At 41.5% G+C, this 16,368-nt stretch overlaps 1 protein-coding gene across 34 annotated transcripts in view; it reads right to left on the reverse strand.

Annotated features, from left to right (window-relative positions):
* Positions 1-10,352, reverse strand: part of LCOR (ligand dependent nuclear receptor corepressor) — a 123,680-nt gene extending 113,328 nt beyond the window's left edge. For 2 of the 34 annotated variants that reach the window (XM_023641654.2, XM_070223547.1), the window contains exons 1-2: positions 10,186-10,331; positions 9,125-9,198 (exon numbers count right to left, since the gene is read on the reverse strand). Coding sequence is in view for 6 of the 34 variants with exons in the window: in XM_023641612.2 (XP_023497380.2) it covers positions 9,125-9,198; positions 9,488-9,567 (154 nt within the window). In the remaining 28 variants the exon portion in view is untranslated. Of the gene's footprint in view, positions 1-9,124; positions 9,199-9,487; positions 9,718-10,185 lie in introns of those variants that run through there. The other 32 variants (XM_023641668.2, XM_070223499.1, XM_070223469.1 and 29 more) reach the window with 29 other exon arrangements.
* Between the last annotated feature and the right edge of the window lie 6,016 nt (positions 10,353-16,368).

Consider the following 16,368-nt stretch of genomic DNA (forward strand, 5'->3'; position numbering starts at 1 on the left):
ACTGATGGAAATTAATCCATATTATTTTATTATTTTTATCCTGATGTATTCTTTTTCCAGAACAGAAACCAGATCTAGACAGAGTATCTAACATAGTCCCATAAAAATATTATTGCTAAAGGTAATTTTGAGGTTTCCAATAGGCAAACAATAAGTAAAATTTTAGTACACTGACCATTGAACATAGGTGATATATAACTAAATCATTTTTAAAAGATGTATTAAACACTCACAGAAAAATGACCAGCTTAAAGGTTTTTCAATAGCTATTCTCAAAGATTTATGGACTTCCTAATGCCCACCCATAATTAAAGTATCATTTTATTGTGATCAGATAAGCTAACCAATGCCCATTTATACAAGTTAAACTTTGTCAGCTTCCATACCAGCTGACTGAAAAGTCACATAACCGAACACATGACGAGATAAATATTTATATTTTATCACTAATCATGCAATAAAAAGCTGCATTTTAACACAAGGACATAATCAAAAACATTTATATTCCTCTCATTTTTTATTCTTATTGAAAGCAAGGAACTTATTTATTTTGATGGGAATTTCTCCCTATTACCTTTGTCACAACATCTTCCCATATCTACTAATGAAGCATTTTTGTCTAAGACCAGTGACATCTGAATTACCCAAATAGTGTATCATTTAAAAAATTTGGAAAACCCCTCCTTCCCCTTCTCAGCAATTATACACTACCCAGCAACTTCCCTTTCCATCCCACATTTTAAAGTATTTATTGCCAACTGCACCAAATCTAAGTCACAGTTACAAGGTTAGAACTAAGAAGGCATTTGGCTAAAATCCAAGAATCCTGAATCCTGGCCTCAATCTGCTTTACCTGTTCGCCCCTCCACCTCGGCTTGACATCTCTGGGAAGGATATGAATGGAACAAAAGGCCAGGCACCTACAGACTGTTACTATAAGGGCTTTTGTCACAAATTTCAAAGGGCCCTGTGAACTAGGCTGGTCCACACTGAAGGCTCACCAAGCTTAAGGCCAGGAATCAATATCACTTGGATATCCTTTGCTATCTTTCCTCTTCTAAGCCTATACTCAAATCTCAGCCAATGATGAAGAAAGGCCAGTCTAGCAACACATGCAGGAAAACCAAGCCAGTGGAACACTCAGCTCAGAAACCTATTTAGCTCTCAATACCACTGACAAAACTAAAAATTGAGAAGAAAAAAGAAAGACAAACAGGACCATAATGCAGAAGAGAAGGGGGCAAGGCATTCTAGGCCAGGAATTGAAAGAGTAATTATGTTACCATTTATGGTAAGATTATGAGTAGAGAAACCAGAATTCTTTAATGAAATATAAAGCAAGTAAGAAATTAGTAGTTGGAAACAAAGAAAGGGGGGGCATTTTGGTGGAATGAAATAGGAAATTTTAAAAGAAGGGCATACACTTTAATGTTAAAGATTAAAGAGCACAGGCTTTTGAATTCCAATCCCATGTCTACCACTCTTTAGCTAAGCGACGAAGAATGAAATCCTTAATCTTTCCAAATCTGTTTCTCCACCTATAAAACAGATATTACATCAAAGGGCTTTTGTGGGGCACACAATAAATGCTCAGTATATGGTAGCTTTTAAGAAACATTAGTAAAACAAAACAAAAACAAAAACTTGTCTTCTCCATATTTAGATAATATCTTTATAAACCACTTGATGGGGACAATAAAAATATGTGGAAAACAAGAGAGAATCAAACTGAATATAACCATATCAATTTAATAAATTCAACAATTCCTTCCTCTACAAACATTGCACACTTATTTCTGTAATTAGAATAAACCAATAATTCTAAAAGTACTAGTGGAGCACTTACTTATATTAAATCAGATGTGAATTCTGTAGTAAAATGAAATATATTTTTTTTCGGTAAATTCACATTTTCACATGTGAGATTTCCTTTTGCCAAGCAAGATACACCCTGTAGTTCCTCTTAAAATTAGTTTTTCTTCCCCTGTAAATTGTGAGTTTAGCAAAGGGAGAACATGCCTTCACCCTCTGGAAACCTCTAAAAAGTCAACTAGTAAGACAAACATATAATAATCATTTATTGATAATGATGATGATAAAATAAAACAATGCAGATTTTATGAAAAACAAGCTAATCATAAGACAGAATAAGTCAAGACTATCTAGTATTACCAATGAGAATGAATATGCTCTTCATACAAGTTTTCCCAATAATAGTAATTCTCATGGTAAGTAATATTGGTGTTCACATCTTCTAATCCCAAAAGTCTTCATATGTATCATGTTTAACAGAGGTACAAAACTAGTACATAATTTCATATAGCAATTGAAGCAAGTTAAATAAGAGAATTTAGTTCTGTGTTTTACTTTTATCTGAGACGTTAGGTAAATATTACAAACATTAAAATACCATACAGCTATTTCTGTGGGTAAGAGGGAAGCATTTATACTAAGGGAAATCCCGATTGCTTTAACAAGAGTTATTACTCAATGTTTCCCAACTGACCAATCGTTTTTTATAGTCATCTTTATCTTCCTACATTTCCAAATAAAGACAATAAAATGTTTGTGAAAGTTTCCTAAAAACTACAAAATGTGCTATGCAGATATAGGATGGTAACACCATTAATAGATTTTTCTGACACTTTCTGCTTTCTTTATGTTAAGTTTTAGAGTCTGTTTATTCCCCTAGGTCATTATACTTACCAAAATCTTGTGAGACAACTTTGTTTCTAAATGATCTCCTTCAAACTTTGTAAAACAACTGGGATGGACTAACTTTAAATGATTTAGAAGTTACAAGAAATGCTCCTTTACTTCAAATGGTAAAATACAGTTATAGTAGTTTTCAATACTAATTGAAAGATACAACTGAGTAGAAGTTCTCTTTTCTCTTTAGTATGAAATGTCTGAAACATACTCATTTCTAGTTTCCCAATACCAAAATCTGAAATGTAAGCCTAAATAAATCACTAGTTTCATCCATATTTTTTTCTTTTAGCATTCCTTTTGACTCATTCTGCTCTTACAATTCAAAAATACACATTACCCAAAACTAGACTATAAAAACTTCATTATAATAACGTCACTCAACAAAAAGTGGTTTTACACATGTAACTTCCTTGGATTGCATAACAATAAATACAGAAAACCGATTAAGTGATACATCAAAAGAATCCATAATTCTCTTTAACAAAGACAGATAAATGTGGAACAAAGGAAATGAAAACAAGACAAAAATCACTAGAAGGTGACAACCATTACCATATAGCTTCCTAACTTGTCCCTCGCAAACGATCCATTAAGTAAAGGATTCTCAGGCTAATTCTGCCACCTACCTCGTAAGATTTTCAATTTCATCTTTAAGACATCATTATACTTGATGCATCGCGACAGACCAAATCTAATCAATTCAAAAATCAGAGTAACTAATGACAAAATTCAAAACAGTCTTTTGAAAACAGTGTATTTGGGGCCGGCCCAGTGGCGCAGCGGTTCAGTGCGCATATTCCGCTTCTCAGCGGGCCGGGGTTCGCCGGTTCAGATCCCAGTGCAGACGTGGCATGGCTTGGCAAGCCATGCTGTGGTAGGCGTCCCACACAGAAAGTAGAGGAAGATGGGCACGGATGTTAGCTCAGGGCCAGTCTTCCTCAGCAAAAAGAGGAGGACTGGCAGCAGTTAGCTCAGGGCTAATCTTCCTCAAAAAAATAAATAAATAAAACAGTGTATTTAGTTTAGCACCAGAAAATAAAATCATATAACTTGCCATAAATATAACCTGTCAGATATCTGGGTTTTATAAAATACAAACCAAAATGTAATCTTAAATTTCAAACATACTGCCATTGAATAGATTTCTCTCACTATTCAAACTTAAAAAAAAAAGAACAGATTTAGACAAAATGTGTACCTACAGTAAAAGCATCCCGCTCTACCCAAAACTTTACTTACTCAGGCATAGAACAGATTCGAATAATGTGGTTTACCACATTATGTGTACTTGATGTATGAACCCTCAACTATAGAGAGGCAGGAACTTAGAAGATTTGGATAGCAAAGTATATCTGTGTTGTCACACAACTCTATCAAATAACTAATTATTTTAATAATTCATAGAAAAAGATGTTTAAGGAAGCCTTTCCTGAGTAATTCTAGTTCACTCCCATCACTCCATTACTATATCCATTTTTCCCTTCACAAGGTACACTGCAGCTTATCTTGCGATTTGTAATTATTCCCAAATTAAGGGTACGATAAGAAAAAAAGTTTGTGGGGCTGGCCCCGTGGCTGAGTGGTTAAGTTCTCACGCTCCGCTGCAGGCGGCCCAGTGTTTCGTCGGTTCGAATCCTGGGCGCAGACATGGCACTGCTCATCAAACCACGCTGAGGCAGCGTCCCACATGCCACAACTAGAAGGACCCACAACTAAGAATATACAACTATGTACCGGGGGGCTTTGGGGAGAAAACGGAAAAAAATAAAATCTTTACAAAAAAGAAAAAAAAAAAGAAAAAAGTTTGCAAGTCACATACTGATATGGGTCTAGTATCCAAAACATACTCTTACAACTCAATAATAAAAAGACAACTCAATTTAAAAATGGGCTAGGGATCTGAATAGACAGTTCTCAAAGGAAGATATAAAAATGGCCAAGAAGCACATGAAAAGATGTTCAACATCATTGATCATTAGGGAAATTCAAATCTAAACCACAATGAGATACCACTTCATACCTACCCCCTAGGATAGCTATAATCAAAAACACAGGCAATAACAAGTGTTGGCAAGGGTGTGGAGAAACTGGAATCCTCATACACTGTAGGTGGGAATGTAAAATACTGCAGCCACTTTGGAAAACACTTTCGTAGTTCCTCAAAAAGTTAAAACATAGTTACCATATGACCCAGCAATTCCACTCTTAGGTACATACCCAAGAGAAGTGAAAACAAATGTCCACCAAAATAATACTGACAATGCAGCATTATTAATAATAAGCAAAAAGTAGAAACAACCTAAATGTCCACCAACAGATGAATAAACAAAATGTAGTAAGGTCCCTACAATACAATATTCTTCAGCCATAAAAAGCAATAAAGTGCTGACACATGATACAACATGGATGAATCCTGAAACCATGCTAAGAAGCCAGACACAAAAGGCCACACACTGTATGATTATATTTATATAAAATGTCCAGAATAGGCAAATCCACAAAAACAGAAAGTAGATTAGTAGTTGCTAACGGCTGGGTCAAAGGAGGAATGGGAAATGACTGCTAATAAGTATAGGGTTTCTTTCGTGGGTAATGAAAGTGTTCTGGAATCAGTGATGTTTGCACAACCTTGTGAATAAACTAAAAACCACTGAATTGTACACTTTAAAAGGGTAGATTTTATGGTACGTAAATTCTCTCAATAAAAAAAATTCAGGGTATGGACCACTGTATTTGGGATACTTCCTGCATACAAGGGACAGTCAATAAAATGAGCTAATAGTTCACACTAGAATTATCCCAAAAGCAATGCACAAGCGTATGGAATAGTAAAAAGATTTTTTAACTATTTGCAAATAGAGCAGAAAATAATTTGGAGGTTAGTGATGGTAAGTTTTTAACTTGAAACTACACAAGATAACAGCTTTGTTTATTCACATTTACCCAATATGCAGATTCCATACAATAGGGGAGTACACATAAAGGAAATAAGAATCAACAGAGAAGTTCAGAGGCACAACCAAACAAATCAAGCCCTTGTGCTGAGCTTTCAGAGCCAGTGTGTAAACCAGGAAAGAAAACCAATCTCATTATTTTATATATACCTTTATTTGCCATAGAAAATACTTCTTGACTGTTTCCAAATACCAAATCCAACCTCTAAGGATGAAAATTTGCCAATAATAAAGAGTATTCAAAGAATATACCACTGATTTTAGGCAATTCCAAAAATAGGTTTTGTGTAACAGAATAAGATATAGCCTCCAAATGACCTTACTTAGAAGAGACACTTGTGGATGACAATATTGTCCCTGTCAAGATGATTTAAAAAACAATCTTGTGTCATTATTGTAGAGTTCCACAATGGAATCCTTAAATAAAGAAATATTCCTCCCCTGAGCTAAGGAGAGAAATGTATTTCAAACCCCAAGCTGTCTAAGAAAGAAATTCTACTTTTTAACCTGCCTTAGAATATCCTATAACCTACCTTTGTAAACCTATCATCTATACGCCCCCTACATGAATCATGGACTGCAGTTTAAACAGACAACTCATTCTTGTCGTTTTCCAGTTTGGTGCATTTGTTTCTCATGACAGGAATGCCTTTTCCATATTCACCAAAATGAAGCCTTCCTTCATCACCTGAAGAGATGTCTTTCACTTCTACACACCCAAAGCACTTGCTTGAACCATCATATGGCACATTTTGCCCTCTACTTATAACTGAATATATTATATTTTCGCTAAGAACTAAAAGTTCCTGAAGATTAGAGCAGCTTCCCCAATATCTCCGTTTGCCCAAATTGCCTGGTACAAGGTAGATGTTTAATAAATATTTAAATGAAGTAAGTACATACCTAACTGCCTTTCCTTTGTTCCTAAAAACAGCACTAATACAAATAGCTAAGTGATCAGGCACCAGGTACTCAGAAGTGGCAAATCCCCATGGACAATGAATACCTCATTCTCACTCTGGAAGAAATTCCAGGCCATCCTGTGTAGCCCCATAAGGCTATACAAGAAAAAAAAAATGACATTATTCAGATGCTTCCTAGAATTGCTCCACCTATAAATACATTTGAAGGAATTAGGCCCATTTGAAACAACTCTATAAGTCAAAAAGACTCACCATGCTATCCTTTTTTGGTCAAGCTAGAGCTAAGCTGAAATCACTACAACGGGAAGAGCTGAGAATACAGCAAAGATTAGGAGCAGCCGAGCAATAGGTTACATCACACCAATAGCAGAGAGAACCTCGATCTTCCTGAAATCTGAACTGATCATCCTAATCCCAGACGACACCTCAATAATCACCTGGTTACCAAATATCCATCTTGATCATAATCACCGTCTGAACAGGCTACTAACTCCAATTCAACTAAAACCTAATAATGGAAACACCAACAACTCCACTGCCACAATCCTGACACTCCCCCTCCAAATCCATCCCTGCAAAAAAGTAGAAGGGAGAATTAGATTTTGGAAATGAGTGAGAATTCATTTTTAATCCAAAGACTGCTATAAATTAAATATAATTTAGAAACCAAATGATCCTAAAGTATTAAGATAATCAGTCAAGAGAATCAAACGGAAGGCTAACTGTTCAGAAACAATCCCATTAAAATAAAACAGGAATTACTACATCTGCTAGTGACAAACAACATAGTTGCCTTGTGGATTGAAAATAAGGATAATTGCCAGCTCTTTTAAATATAGAAAGTTAACACTACAATTGACTTAGAACTCGCCTCTTAAACAACAAAATAACATATAATAAAAGAGAAAATACGAGACCCAACTGATTTTAGTTTGGAGACTATCAACTATACATTACTGCTCAGATGAAAATACCGCTCTGCACTCTGGACTCTGGGTATCTCTTGAACTTTACTACCTCGAAAGTGGAAATTTGGAGTTAAAAATATGCTTTAAGAACACTGATCATCAGATTAAAATCCTCTTTCATAAATGAATCTAAAATTTGATATTCAATTCAGAGTTTTACAAAAGGATTTTATTAGTCATAAAAAAAAAACTTTGTCAAGCAGCAGTAACTAACCACGAACACCAGCAATGACTGATAAAAAGGGGGCCTGAGGCAGAAGGCAAGGATTCAAAGCAAACAGAATTAGAATAAGATAAACAACTCATTAAAACCATCTAAACTAAAGCCGTAATAACTTAAATCTACAAGGTTATAGTCAATTTTAAATCTTTTAAAAACCCCTACTGAAAAAAACCAATCACTAAAAAAGTGAAATAAATGTAAGAACTCAAAATTCTTCAAAGTAATTGCAGGATTTTCTGTTAACTCCCAATTCCGAAAACTCATTAATTTCATGCTTGTCAAAACCCCCTATACGGCTTTTATAAGCTCTTATATGAGGGTTACAAATAATAATTTTAAAAATGCTTAAGCTGATGTAACATTTTAGCAAATGTATGGTAGGTTTGAAAGAATAAAACAAGCAGAGACAGAGTAAAGGATAACTGATAACCTGGAGGGCAGAGCTGGGCTTGGACTGGCAGGAGGGAAATTTTAAAATATATCCACAAGATAAATTACACCAAAAAACTGACTCATGCCTTTATTATTTACACAAGCATATGTTTTAAAACGTACTTTTAACCTTTGGACAACCAAAGTAATAGCAGATACCTTAAAGCATTATTGCCTATATTAATTTTGATGCTACAATCTAAATCCTTAACAAAATTCACAAACATTTTCCTAATGAAAGACTGCAGAAACGGCAAGGTTTATCTTTTCTGAGTAAACGTTACCTTATTTTTCACTTGTTTAAAGTTTCAGTTTTGCTTTTTAACCTATTATAGAACACATCCCTTGTGGGACATTGTAAAGGGCATACCCTCCTGTCAAGCCAGAAAGCTCAAACACAAAGACACGGAGCTAACCAAGTGCTGTAATTCTTCCAAACTGAGCCTCTCCACACCCCCTCCACCCTTCCCCCCAACAGATATGTCTATTAAATCAGTGTCTGTTCTCCCCCTCGCACAACAAAGAGAACTTCTCACCGCATGAAATTGCCGCTGAATGGACACCAGAAAGCAGGATTTGCATAATTCCTTCCAACGAAACCCTGTCGGGAAGGCGGGGAAGAGGGGCCCAAGCGAAAGGACAGAATCTCCTAGATTCTGCTGGGGAAGACCAGGTTCCCAAGAACATTCCCCAGGGGGGTGCGGGTGCAGGGGAAGGGGCTGGAATTCCGGGCCTCCCCGAGGACTGGGCGTGGGGGGCGGAGGACGACGAGAGCGCATTTCCCCACACCGCAGCAGCAGCACCGAAGCAGACGGGGAAATAACAATGCTGGCGGACGCGAGAGTCAGACACAAGGATGGACCGGGGCTAGGGGGCGGCGGGCGGAGCGGAGACACCACACGGGCCACTTACTTTTTGGAGGGGGGTTAAATATATGAGTTAAGCCCTTATGGTCCCGCCGGCCGCCGCACAGAGGGAAACGGGACCTTGGGAGAGAAAAACAGACAAAACACACAGTATGAGAGGCGCAGCTCGGCCGTCCGGCCCCTCCCGGAGCGCCCCCGTCCACACTCCCTCCTGCCCGCGGGGAAAACGCCACCCGAGGCGGCCCGAGGTCCGGGAGGCGGGGGGCGGACGAGGCTCTCGGTGAGGCGGCGGCTCCGGCAAATCCCCCGGGAGGGCACAAGAGCGACCCCGCTCCGGTTCTCGGTCGGACCCGGTCCCACCCCCCCTTCCTCCCCGCCGCGCACACACCGAACACAAATACACACACACCGACCCGAGCGTCGAGGATTAACTCCCCGGGCGCCGCCGCCGCCCGCAGAGGAAGTGCAGCCGCTGCCCCCCGCGGCCATGACACCCCACTTGGCTCAGTCAGGCGGACCCGGGGCCTGTGACAGCTCCGGCTCCCTCCGCCCCCATCTCCACCTCACGCCTCGCACACGCCCGAGCGCCGGGCGCCCGCCCGCCCGCCGCCCGGAGCGCGTGCACGCGGGGACGGGGGCGCGCCGCCGCCGCGCGTGGGGGAGGGGAGGCGCGGCGAAAGCTGAGGAGAGGGGCCGAGCCGCGGCCCAGCACGCCCCTTGCCCCCGGTCCTCGCGCGGGGCCCTGCGGGGCCGACGGCAGTGCCCTCAGCCAAGTGGCAGCGCCACGGGGCGAGTCTCCACAATAAGCCGGCAGCCCGGGGCCGCCGCGCGGGGAGGGAGCGGGGGAGGGGAGGGGCACGCGCGCCCGCCCGAGAGCCCGCCCCGGGGAGGGCGCGCGGAGGGGAGGGGCCGGCGCGCGCGCGGGGGAGAGCCCGCCCGGAGGTCGCGCGCGCCCGCACTCCGGGGGGTGGGGGAGGGGGGCGCCCGAGCCAAAAGAGGGCGGGCGGGCCGGAGGAGCAATTGCCTCTGCCCCGGCTCCCTCCCGCGTCCAGGGCGGTCGGCGGCGGGGCGGCCCAAGGGCCGGAGGCGGCCGGGGGAGGGTCTCACCTACACAGTGAATGAGCTTGTGGCGCCACGAGTCCAGTTCTTGCCGAAAGCCGCGTCTCTCAACGGAGCATTGCTGCCGCCTACACACCCTCGCCATCTTCTGCCGCCCGCCCGGCCCTGCCTCCGCCGCGGCCCCGCGCACGCCCAGCCGCGTCGCCCGGGGCCGCGCACGCACCCGCGGCCTGGGCGTCGCGCCTCCTGCCGGGGGCGGCGCGGGGGCAGGGCCGGCCTCACCTCCCGGTGGCCCTGGCGTGGCCCCGGGGCGGCCTGGGCGGGCTGCCTGGCCGCGCGCCCGCCCGCCCGGCTCGCAGCGCCGCGCGGCCCGCCCGGCGGCTTTCCCCGTGGTCCTCGGCTGCGGCCGCCGCAGGCCGCCCAGGCGGGCGCCTTCCCCCGGCCGAAGCCCAGCCCCGCCGGCCCTACGTCGCCGCCGCTGCCACACTGTCCCCCAAGGCCACGGCTGCCCCTTCCTTTCCCTCCCCGGGGCTTTTTGTTTCTTAAACCAGCCTCATCTGTCACTTACAACCTGCCTATCGCCCGACACCAACTGTTGCAAGTTCCGTGGTAACCGCTTTTCTGAACTTCTCAGTGGAAACTGCTCTTCCCGGGAGCCTGTTTAAGCGGCAGCGTTAAGAATAAATGCCCGGATGCCCGGGGAGGCGCTGAGCCCTAAAGTTTTCGCAGGTGAAAAGGATACGTTTTATTAAGTCATTGGAAGACTTAGCCAACATTAGTAAACCCAGTAAAAATTGAAATGAAACGTTTTAAGTTAAAAAACTAGCAAGGGTGATCATAGGCGAAATTCTCAAGTTGGCATATTCAGAACCCCTCCGGTGTTGTGTGGAAAGGTGTTTGAAGAAAATTGTGTTAAGGTGAGAATCGTGTTTCAAAAGAAGGCTTAATGAAAAATACTTAAAGCAGAGTGTTGGAAAATAGCTTAATTTCACCTTTCAGAAACGACTCAGCTATTTTCGATGACGATGGGATTTTCAGGTGAAAACTCTGAAAATAATTAAATCACCCTGCGTAGGCCACTACCTGTTCCATTTAAACGTAATGCTGATCTTAATTCTTTGACAGTTATTTGGGAGAGAAAGAGAAAAGAGAGAAGACGGAACGAAGGGGGGTGGGGGGCGGAATACAAAACCAAAAGAAAAAGCCAGTGATAGATTCCTCTTTACTAGTAGGCTCAGTACTCTAGGATTCTGGCCTCTTCCCCACCTTTGGGGTTTAAGATTAAGGACGGTGCATTCCTGCTTTTAGATATTTAAATTTAAATTTGAAGACTTAATTTTAATTTCTGTAGTAGGTAAAACAAAGTCATTAAGTACTTGACTTCAAGGATTCCGTGGGTGTATTGATTTAGGTCTTTTCAAAGGTCCAGGTTCTCTGAATCAGGCACTTCTAGAATGGCGTGTCTATCCATAAAGAGACGGACTGGGTGGGCCTCTTGGGTAGGAGTGTTTTGAGGGGTATGAATGGAAATGCACCTTGTCCCCAGATCTTAAAACTAGTGATTTTTCCACAATTCGCAAAAATCCACAGTATTTCATTGGTCTAAGAGTACTGTCAAATGAGTGAGCTGTTAAGTCAGGAAGTATTGGATTTCTGTGTACATAAAACTATCCTGAGTGGTGAGAGGAGAGGACAAATATGAGATCAAAGATTGCTGTGGACAGCCGTCCTGCCCATGTGATGGCGAGACATCTTGTATCGTCAACGCGGAAGTTCCTTTTTTCACCACTAGGTGGTAGGTTTGAGTCTTTCATAGCTTTTAACCAAGTTTCTATGGTTTTTTCGCAAAATTTCAAATAAATGAACACTATGTAACGCTAAAATGAGTTACTAATGAATGTGTACTCCACTTATCCCATATAATTTGCTTAAAAATAATCAAACCAAGAGTATTATTTCCTCAACATAATCTCTTAAAGAGTCTCAGATGTGTGGATTAGCAGGCTCCTAGAGACTTCAGAGATCAACTCTAATATGGGGTATGGATTCTCTAATTTGAGGTAGGGAATTGGAAGCCCAGACAAGTAAAGTGACTTGACCAAGGTTATGTAGCTGCCAGGTAGAGAGAGGGCAACAAACACCGGAAAACAGGTTTCTCAATTCCCAATTCGATGCTGTTTCCACTACGCCACCTTGAATTGCAATTACCGCTTCACTTATTTTACGTTGGGAACCAACATATAGCTGACCTCTCACAAAGGCCTATTTGGAAGAAAGGATAAGGGGACAATAATAATAACTTATTTATTAAGTACCACTATATGTTTAGCTTTGCAACTTTATTTCATTCCATCTGAATAAAAATGCCATAAAATAGGTACTATTTTTACCTACTTTTTACATTTTCCAGATTAGAGACTCAAGATTCAGAGGAGTTAAGTGCCTTTGTCCAAGGTCACAGAGCTAACAAATGGCAGAACCAGAATTCTACCATCTCTCTCACTCCAAAACCCTCTAAAGTGTCCTTCAAGTAGAACCAGGACTCTGCATGCAGAGGATTCCTTTAATTCCATGTGAGAGATGATGTTCCGTTACACAGTGGAGCAGTTTGACAAACAGTTTGAGCTCCTATTGCATGCCAGGCAGTGTCATAGGCATTGAGGACACATAGCTATCTAAGACATAATTTCCTACCTCTAATACCTTTGGCTACCCTGAAATCTGGCCTTCGCTGCAAGCTCTTTGCCATTCTAGGGAGGGTCAAGCAATGTAACACAGTGGTTAAAGAATAGAATCTGAAGACAGAGAGCTGATTGGAATACTGGTTCCATCCATTAGTAGCTCAGTGACCTTGACAAATTAACTCTTCTGGTCATCACTTTCCTCATGTGGAAGAGGATAATAGGCTCCAAGATGGAGTTTGTGAGAAGGTGAAATGAAACAATCATGTACTGTAGCTGGCACATCGTTAGCATGAAATGAGTATGAGTTCTCATGATTAGGCTTCCTAAGTTCCCATCTCTTGTTCAGTCTGCAGGGTGACAGGAAACCAAGATGCTTGTGCTGTTTGGAGTCAGTCTGTGCCAGTACGAAGGAATGACAGCAATGACCTTGGCCTTTGAAAACAACATTCTGAGTCATGTTCTATAGTTCTCACAATGGGCAGATGATAGGGAGAAATGGAGCACAGAAAAGGACTGTGAGAGAATGGGGTAGACTCTGCTAACCGTAGGACTGGTTGCTCAGTATTACATCAAGTTTGTGTCTGATTAGTTGGAGGTGGCACGTAATAGGGAAATGACCTCAGATAAATGGGAGGATGAAATGAATTGTGGGGCCTTCTAAGGAAGAAAAAGCATCCTGATGGGAGACTTCTTTTTATTATTATTATTACTATTATTATTATTATTATTATTTTTGCTGAGGAAGATTAGCCCGGAGCTAATATCTTTTGCCAATCTTCCTCTTTTTTTTCTCTTTTTTTTTGCTTGAGGAAGATTAGTCCTGAGTTAACATCTGTGCCAGTCTTCTTCCACTTTATGTGTGGGTTGCCACCACACATCATGGCTGACGAGTGGTGTAGGTCCACACCCAGGATCTGAACCTGCCATCTGGGGCTGCCGAACCAGAGTGCACTGAATTTAACCACTACACCACAGGGCTGGCTCCTGGCTCCTGATGGGAGACTTTTTTAAGAACATAGTCAACTTCTAATGAATGCCAACAGATACTTTTTAAAGCACTTTTCATGGATCATGTCATTTATTCCTAACAACAATCCAATCAGTTATCCTCATTTTATAGTAGAGCACACGAGGTTAAGTGATTTGTGCCCAAGGTCACACAAGGTATGGTAGATTTGGATTCAAACCCAGGCAATCTGGCTGCAGAGCCAGCTCTTTAAGCTTCACACTATTTTTATCTCCTGTACTACTAGGGGAGATGGGACTTATAGTGAGAGACAAGACCTAGAAGACAGAAGGGAAGCCCTGTCACTTGGTGGAACTACTCATGTAGTGGCTCTTCTTGCTTAATAAAAGACTTTCAGAGTTCCTCTCTTCTCAGTCTGTGTCTGCCTGTGTGCCACAGGCCTAGAAAACTTTATGGCATTACTTTATGGTGTATGTGTGTGTGTGAGATTTATTTTTCTTTTAAAGTTTTATTGAAATATATTTCACGTACTATAAAATGCATCCATTTAAAGTGTACACTTCAGCGGTTTTTAATCTAGTCACAGAGTTGTGCAACCATCACCATAATCACTTTTAGAACATTTTCATCAGCCCCAAAGAGACTCCATATCCATTAGCAGTCACTCCCCGTTCTCCCCTCTCCTCAACCCCTGGCAACAGCTAATCTACTTTCTGTCTCTGTGAATTTCCTTATTCTGGACAATTCACATAAATGGAATTGTGGTCTTTTGTGACTGGTTGCTTTCACTGAGAACAGTGTTTTCAAGGTTCATCTATGTGGTAGCATGTATCAATACTCACTTTCTTTTTATTGCCAAATAACTTTTCATCATATGGATAAACTTTTCTAGTTGATGTATGTTTTGATTGTTTTCACTTTTTGGCTATCATAAATAATGCTGTTTGGGGCTGGCCCCGTGGCCAAGTGGTTAAGTTTGCTCGCTCCACTTCAGCAGCCCAGGGTTTTGCCTGTTCGGATCCTGAGCGTGGACATGGCACCACTCATCAGGCTATGCTGAGGCGGCATCCCACATAGCACACCCAGAAGGACCTACAGCTAGAATATACAACTATGTACTGGGGGGCTTTGGGGAGAAGAAGAAGAAAAAGAAAAAAAGATTGGCAACAGTTGTTAGCTCAGGTGCCAATCTTTTAAAAAAAAGAAAACAATGCTGTTATAAATATTTGTGTACAAGGTTTTGTGTGGGCATATGTTTTCATGTTTTTAAAAAATAAATATGTCTGTTTTGAAATAATTTCAAATTACAGAAAAGTTACAAGAACTCCCATATCCCCTTCTCTCAGATTCCCCAATTGTTAATATTTTACCACATCTCCTTTCACTCCCTCTCTCTGTATATAGATCTCTCATCTATATGTATGGTTTTGTTGTTGGTGGTGAGCCTTTTTATGAACAATCTGATAGAAATCTACAGACTGGATTCCCTGCCACCCCTACATATCTAGGGTTTGTGTCCACAAAACAAAGACACTCTCCTTCATAACCATCATATAGCCCTCCACGTCAGGAAATCAATATTGGTACTACACAGACCCCATTACAATTTCACTCTTTGTCCCAACAATGTCTCTTTTCCTTTTCTGGTCCAAAATCCTACCCAGGAACTTACACTGAATTTCATTGTCATGTATTTTCAGTCTCCTTGAATCTGGAATAATTCCTCAGTCTTTCCTTGTTTTTTATGACCTTGACAGTTTAAAAAGAACAGGGCTTTCATTCTGTAGGATGATCCTCAACTGGATCCACAGTGTTCCTCATGACTAGACTCAGGCCATACATTTTGACAGGAAAACAACAGAAGTGAGTCTGGGCTCTTCTCAGTGCATTTCATCAGGGGCTCATGATGTCAACTCTTCACACCACTGTGATGGGAACTTTGCTCATCTGGTCAAGTAGTTTTTCTCCAGCATAAAATCACTGTTGTTTCCTTTGTACTTGGTAAGTATTTTGTAAGGAGATATTCTGAGATCATGCCAATATCCTGTCCCTGGCTTTACCCACCAGCGTTAACATCCACTAATGACTCCTGCTTGAATCACTCATCACGATGGTGATAGTCAAATAGTGATTTTCTTACTCCGTTATTTCTTCTGTACTTATTAGTTAACATTCTAATGTAAGGAAGAGTTTTCCCTTCTCCCCTTTTATTTATTTATTTACTTATTTATCTCAATATGGACTCATGGGCTTCTGTTTCATTTAATGGGTTCTAATGTATTGCTGTGGTTATTTATTTTCATGCTCAAATTGTCCCAGATTTGGCCAGTGAGAGTCCCTTCAAGCTGACTTCTTTGTCCTGTTGGTGTGTCCCCATCATTTTATGAGCATTTCCTTACTTTCTGGTACAACTAGATGTTCTAGGCTTATTTTGTATTTTCCCTGCCTCAGCTCTGGAATCAGCCATTTCTCCAAGAAGCCCTCGTTACTTTTGGTGGAGGATAGTATTTAGAAATCAAGATCTGGGTTCTTCATGTGTTCATTCCTGGTGGGTTCTATCAGGTCCTATCAGCTGTCAGA

The sequence above is a fragment of the Equus caballus genome, chromosome 1, assembly GCF_041296265.1.
Source record: "Equus caballus isolate H_3958 breed thoroughbred chromosome 1, TB-T2T, whole genome shotgun sequence".
Lineage (NCBI taxonomy): Eukaryota > Metazoa > Chordata > Mammalia > Perissodactyla > Equidae > Equus > Equus caballus.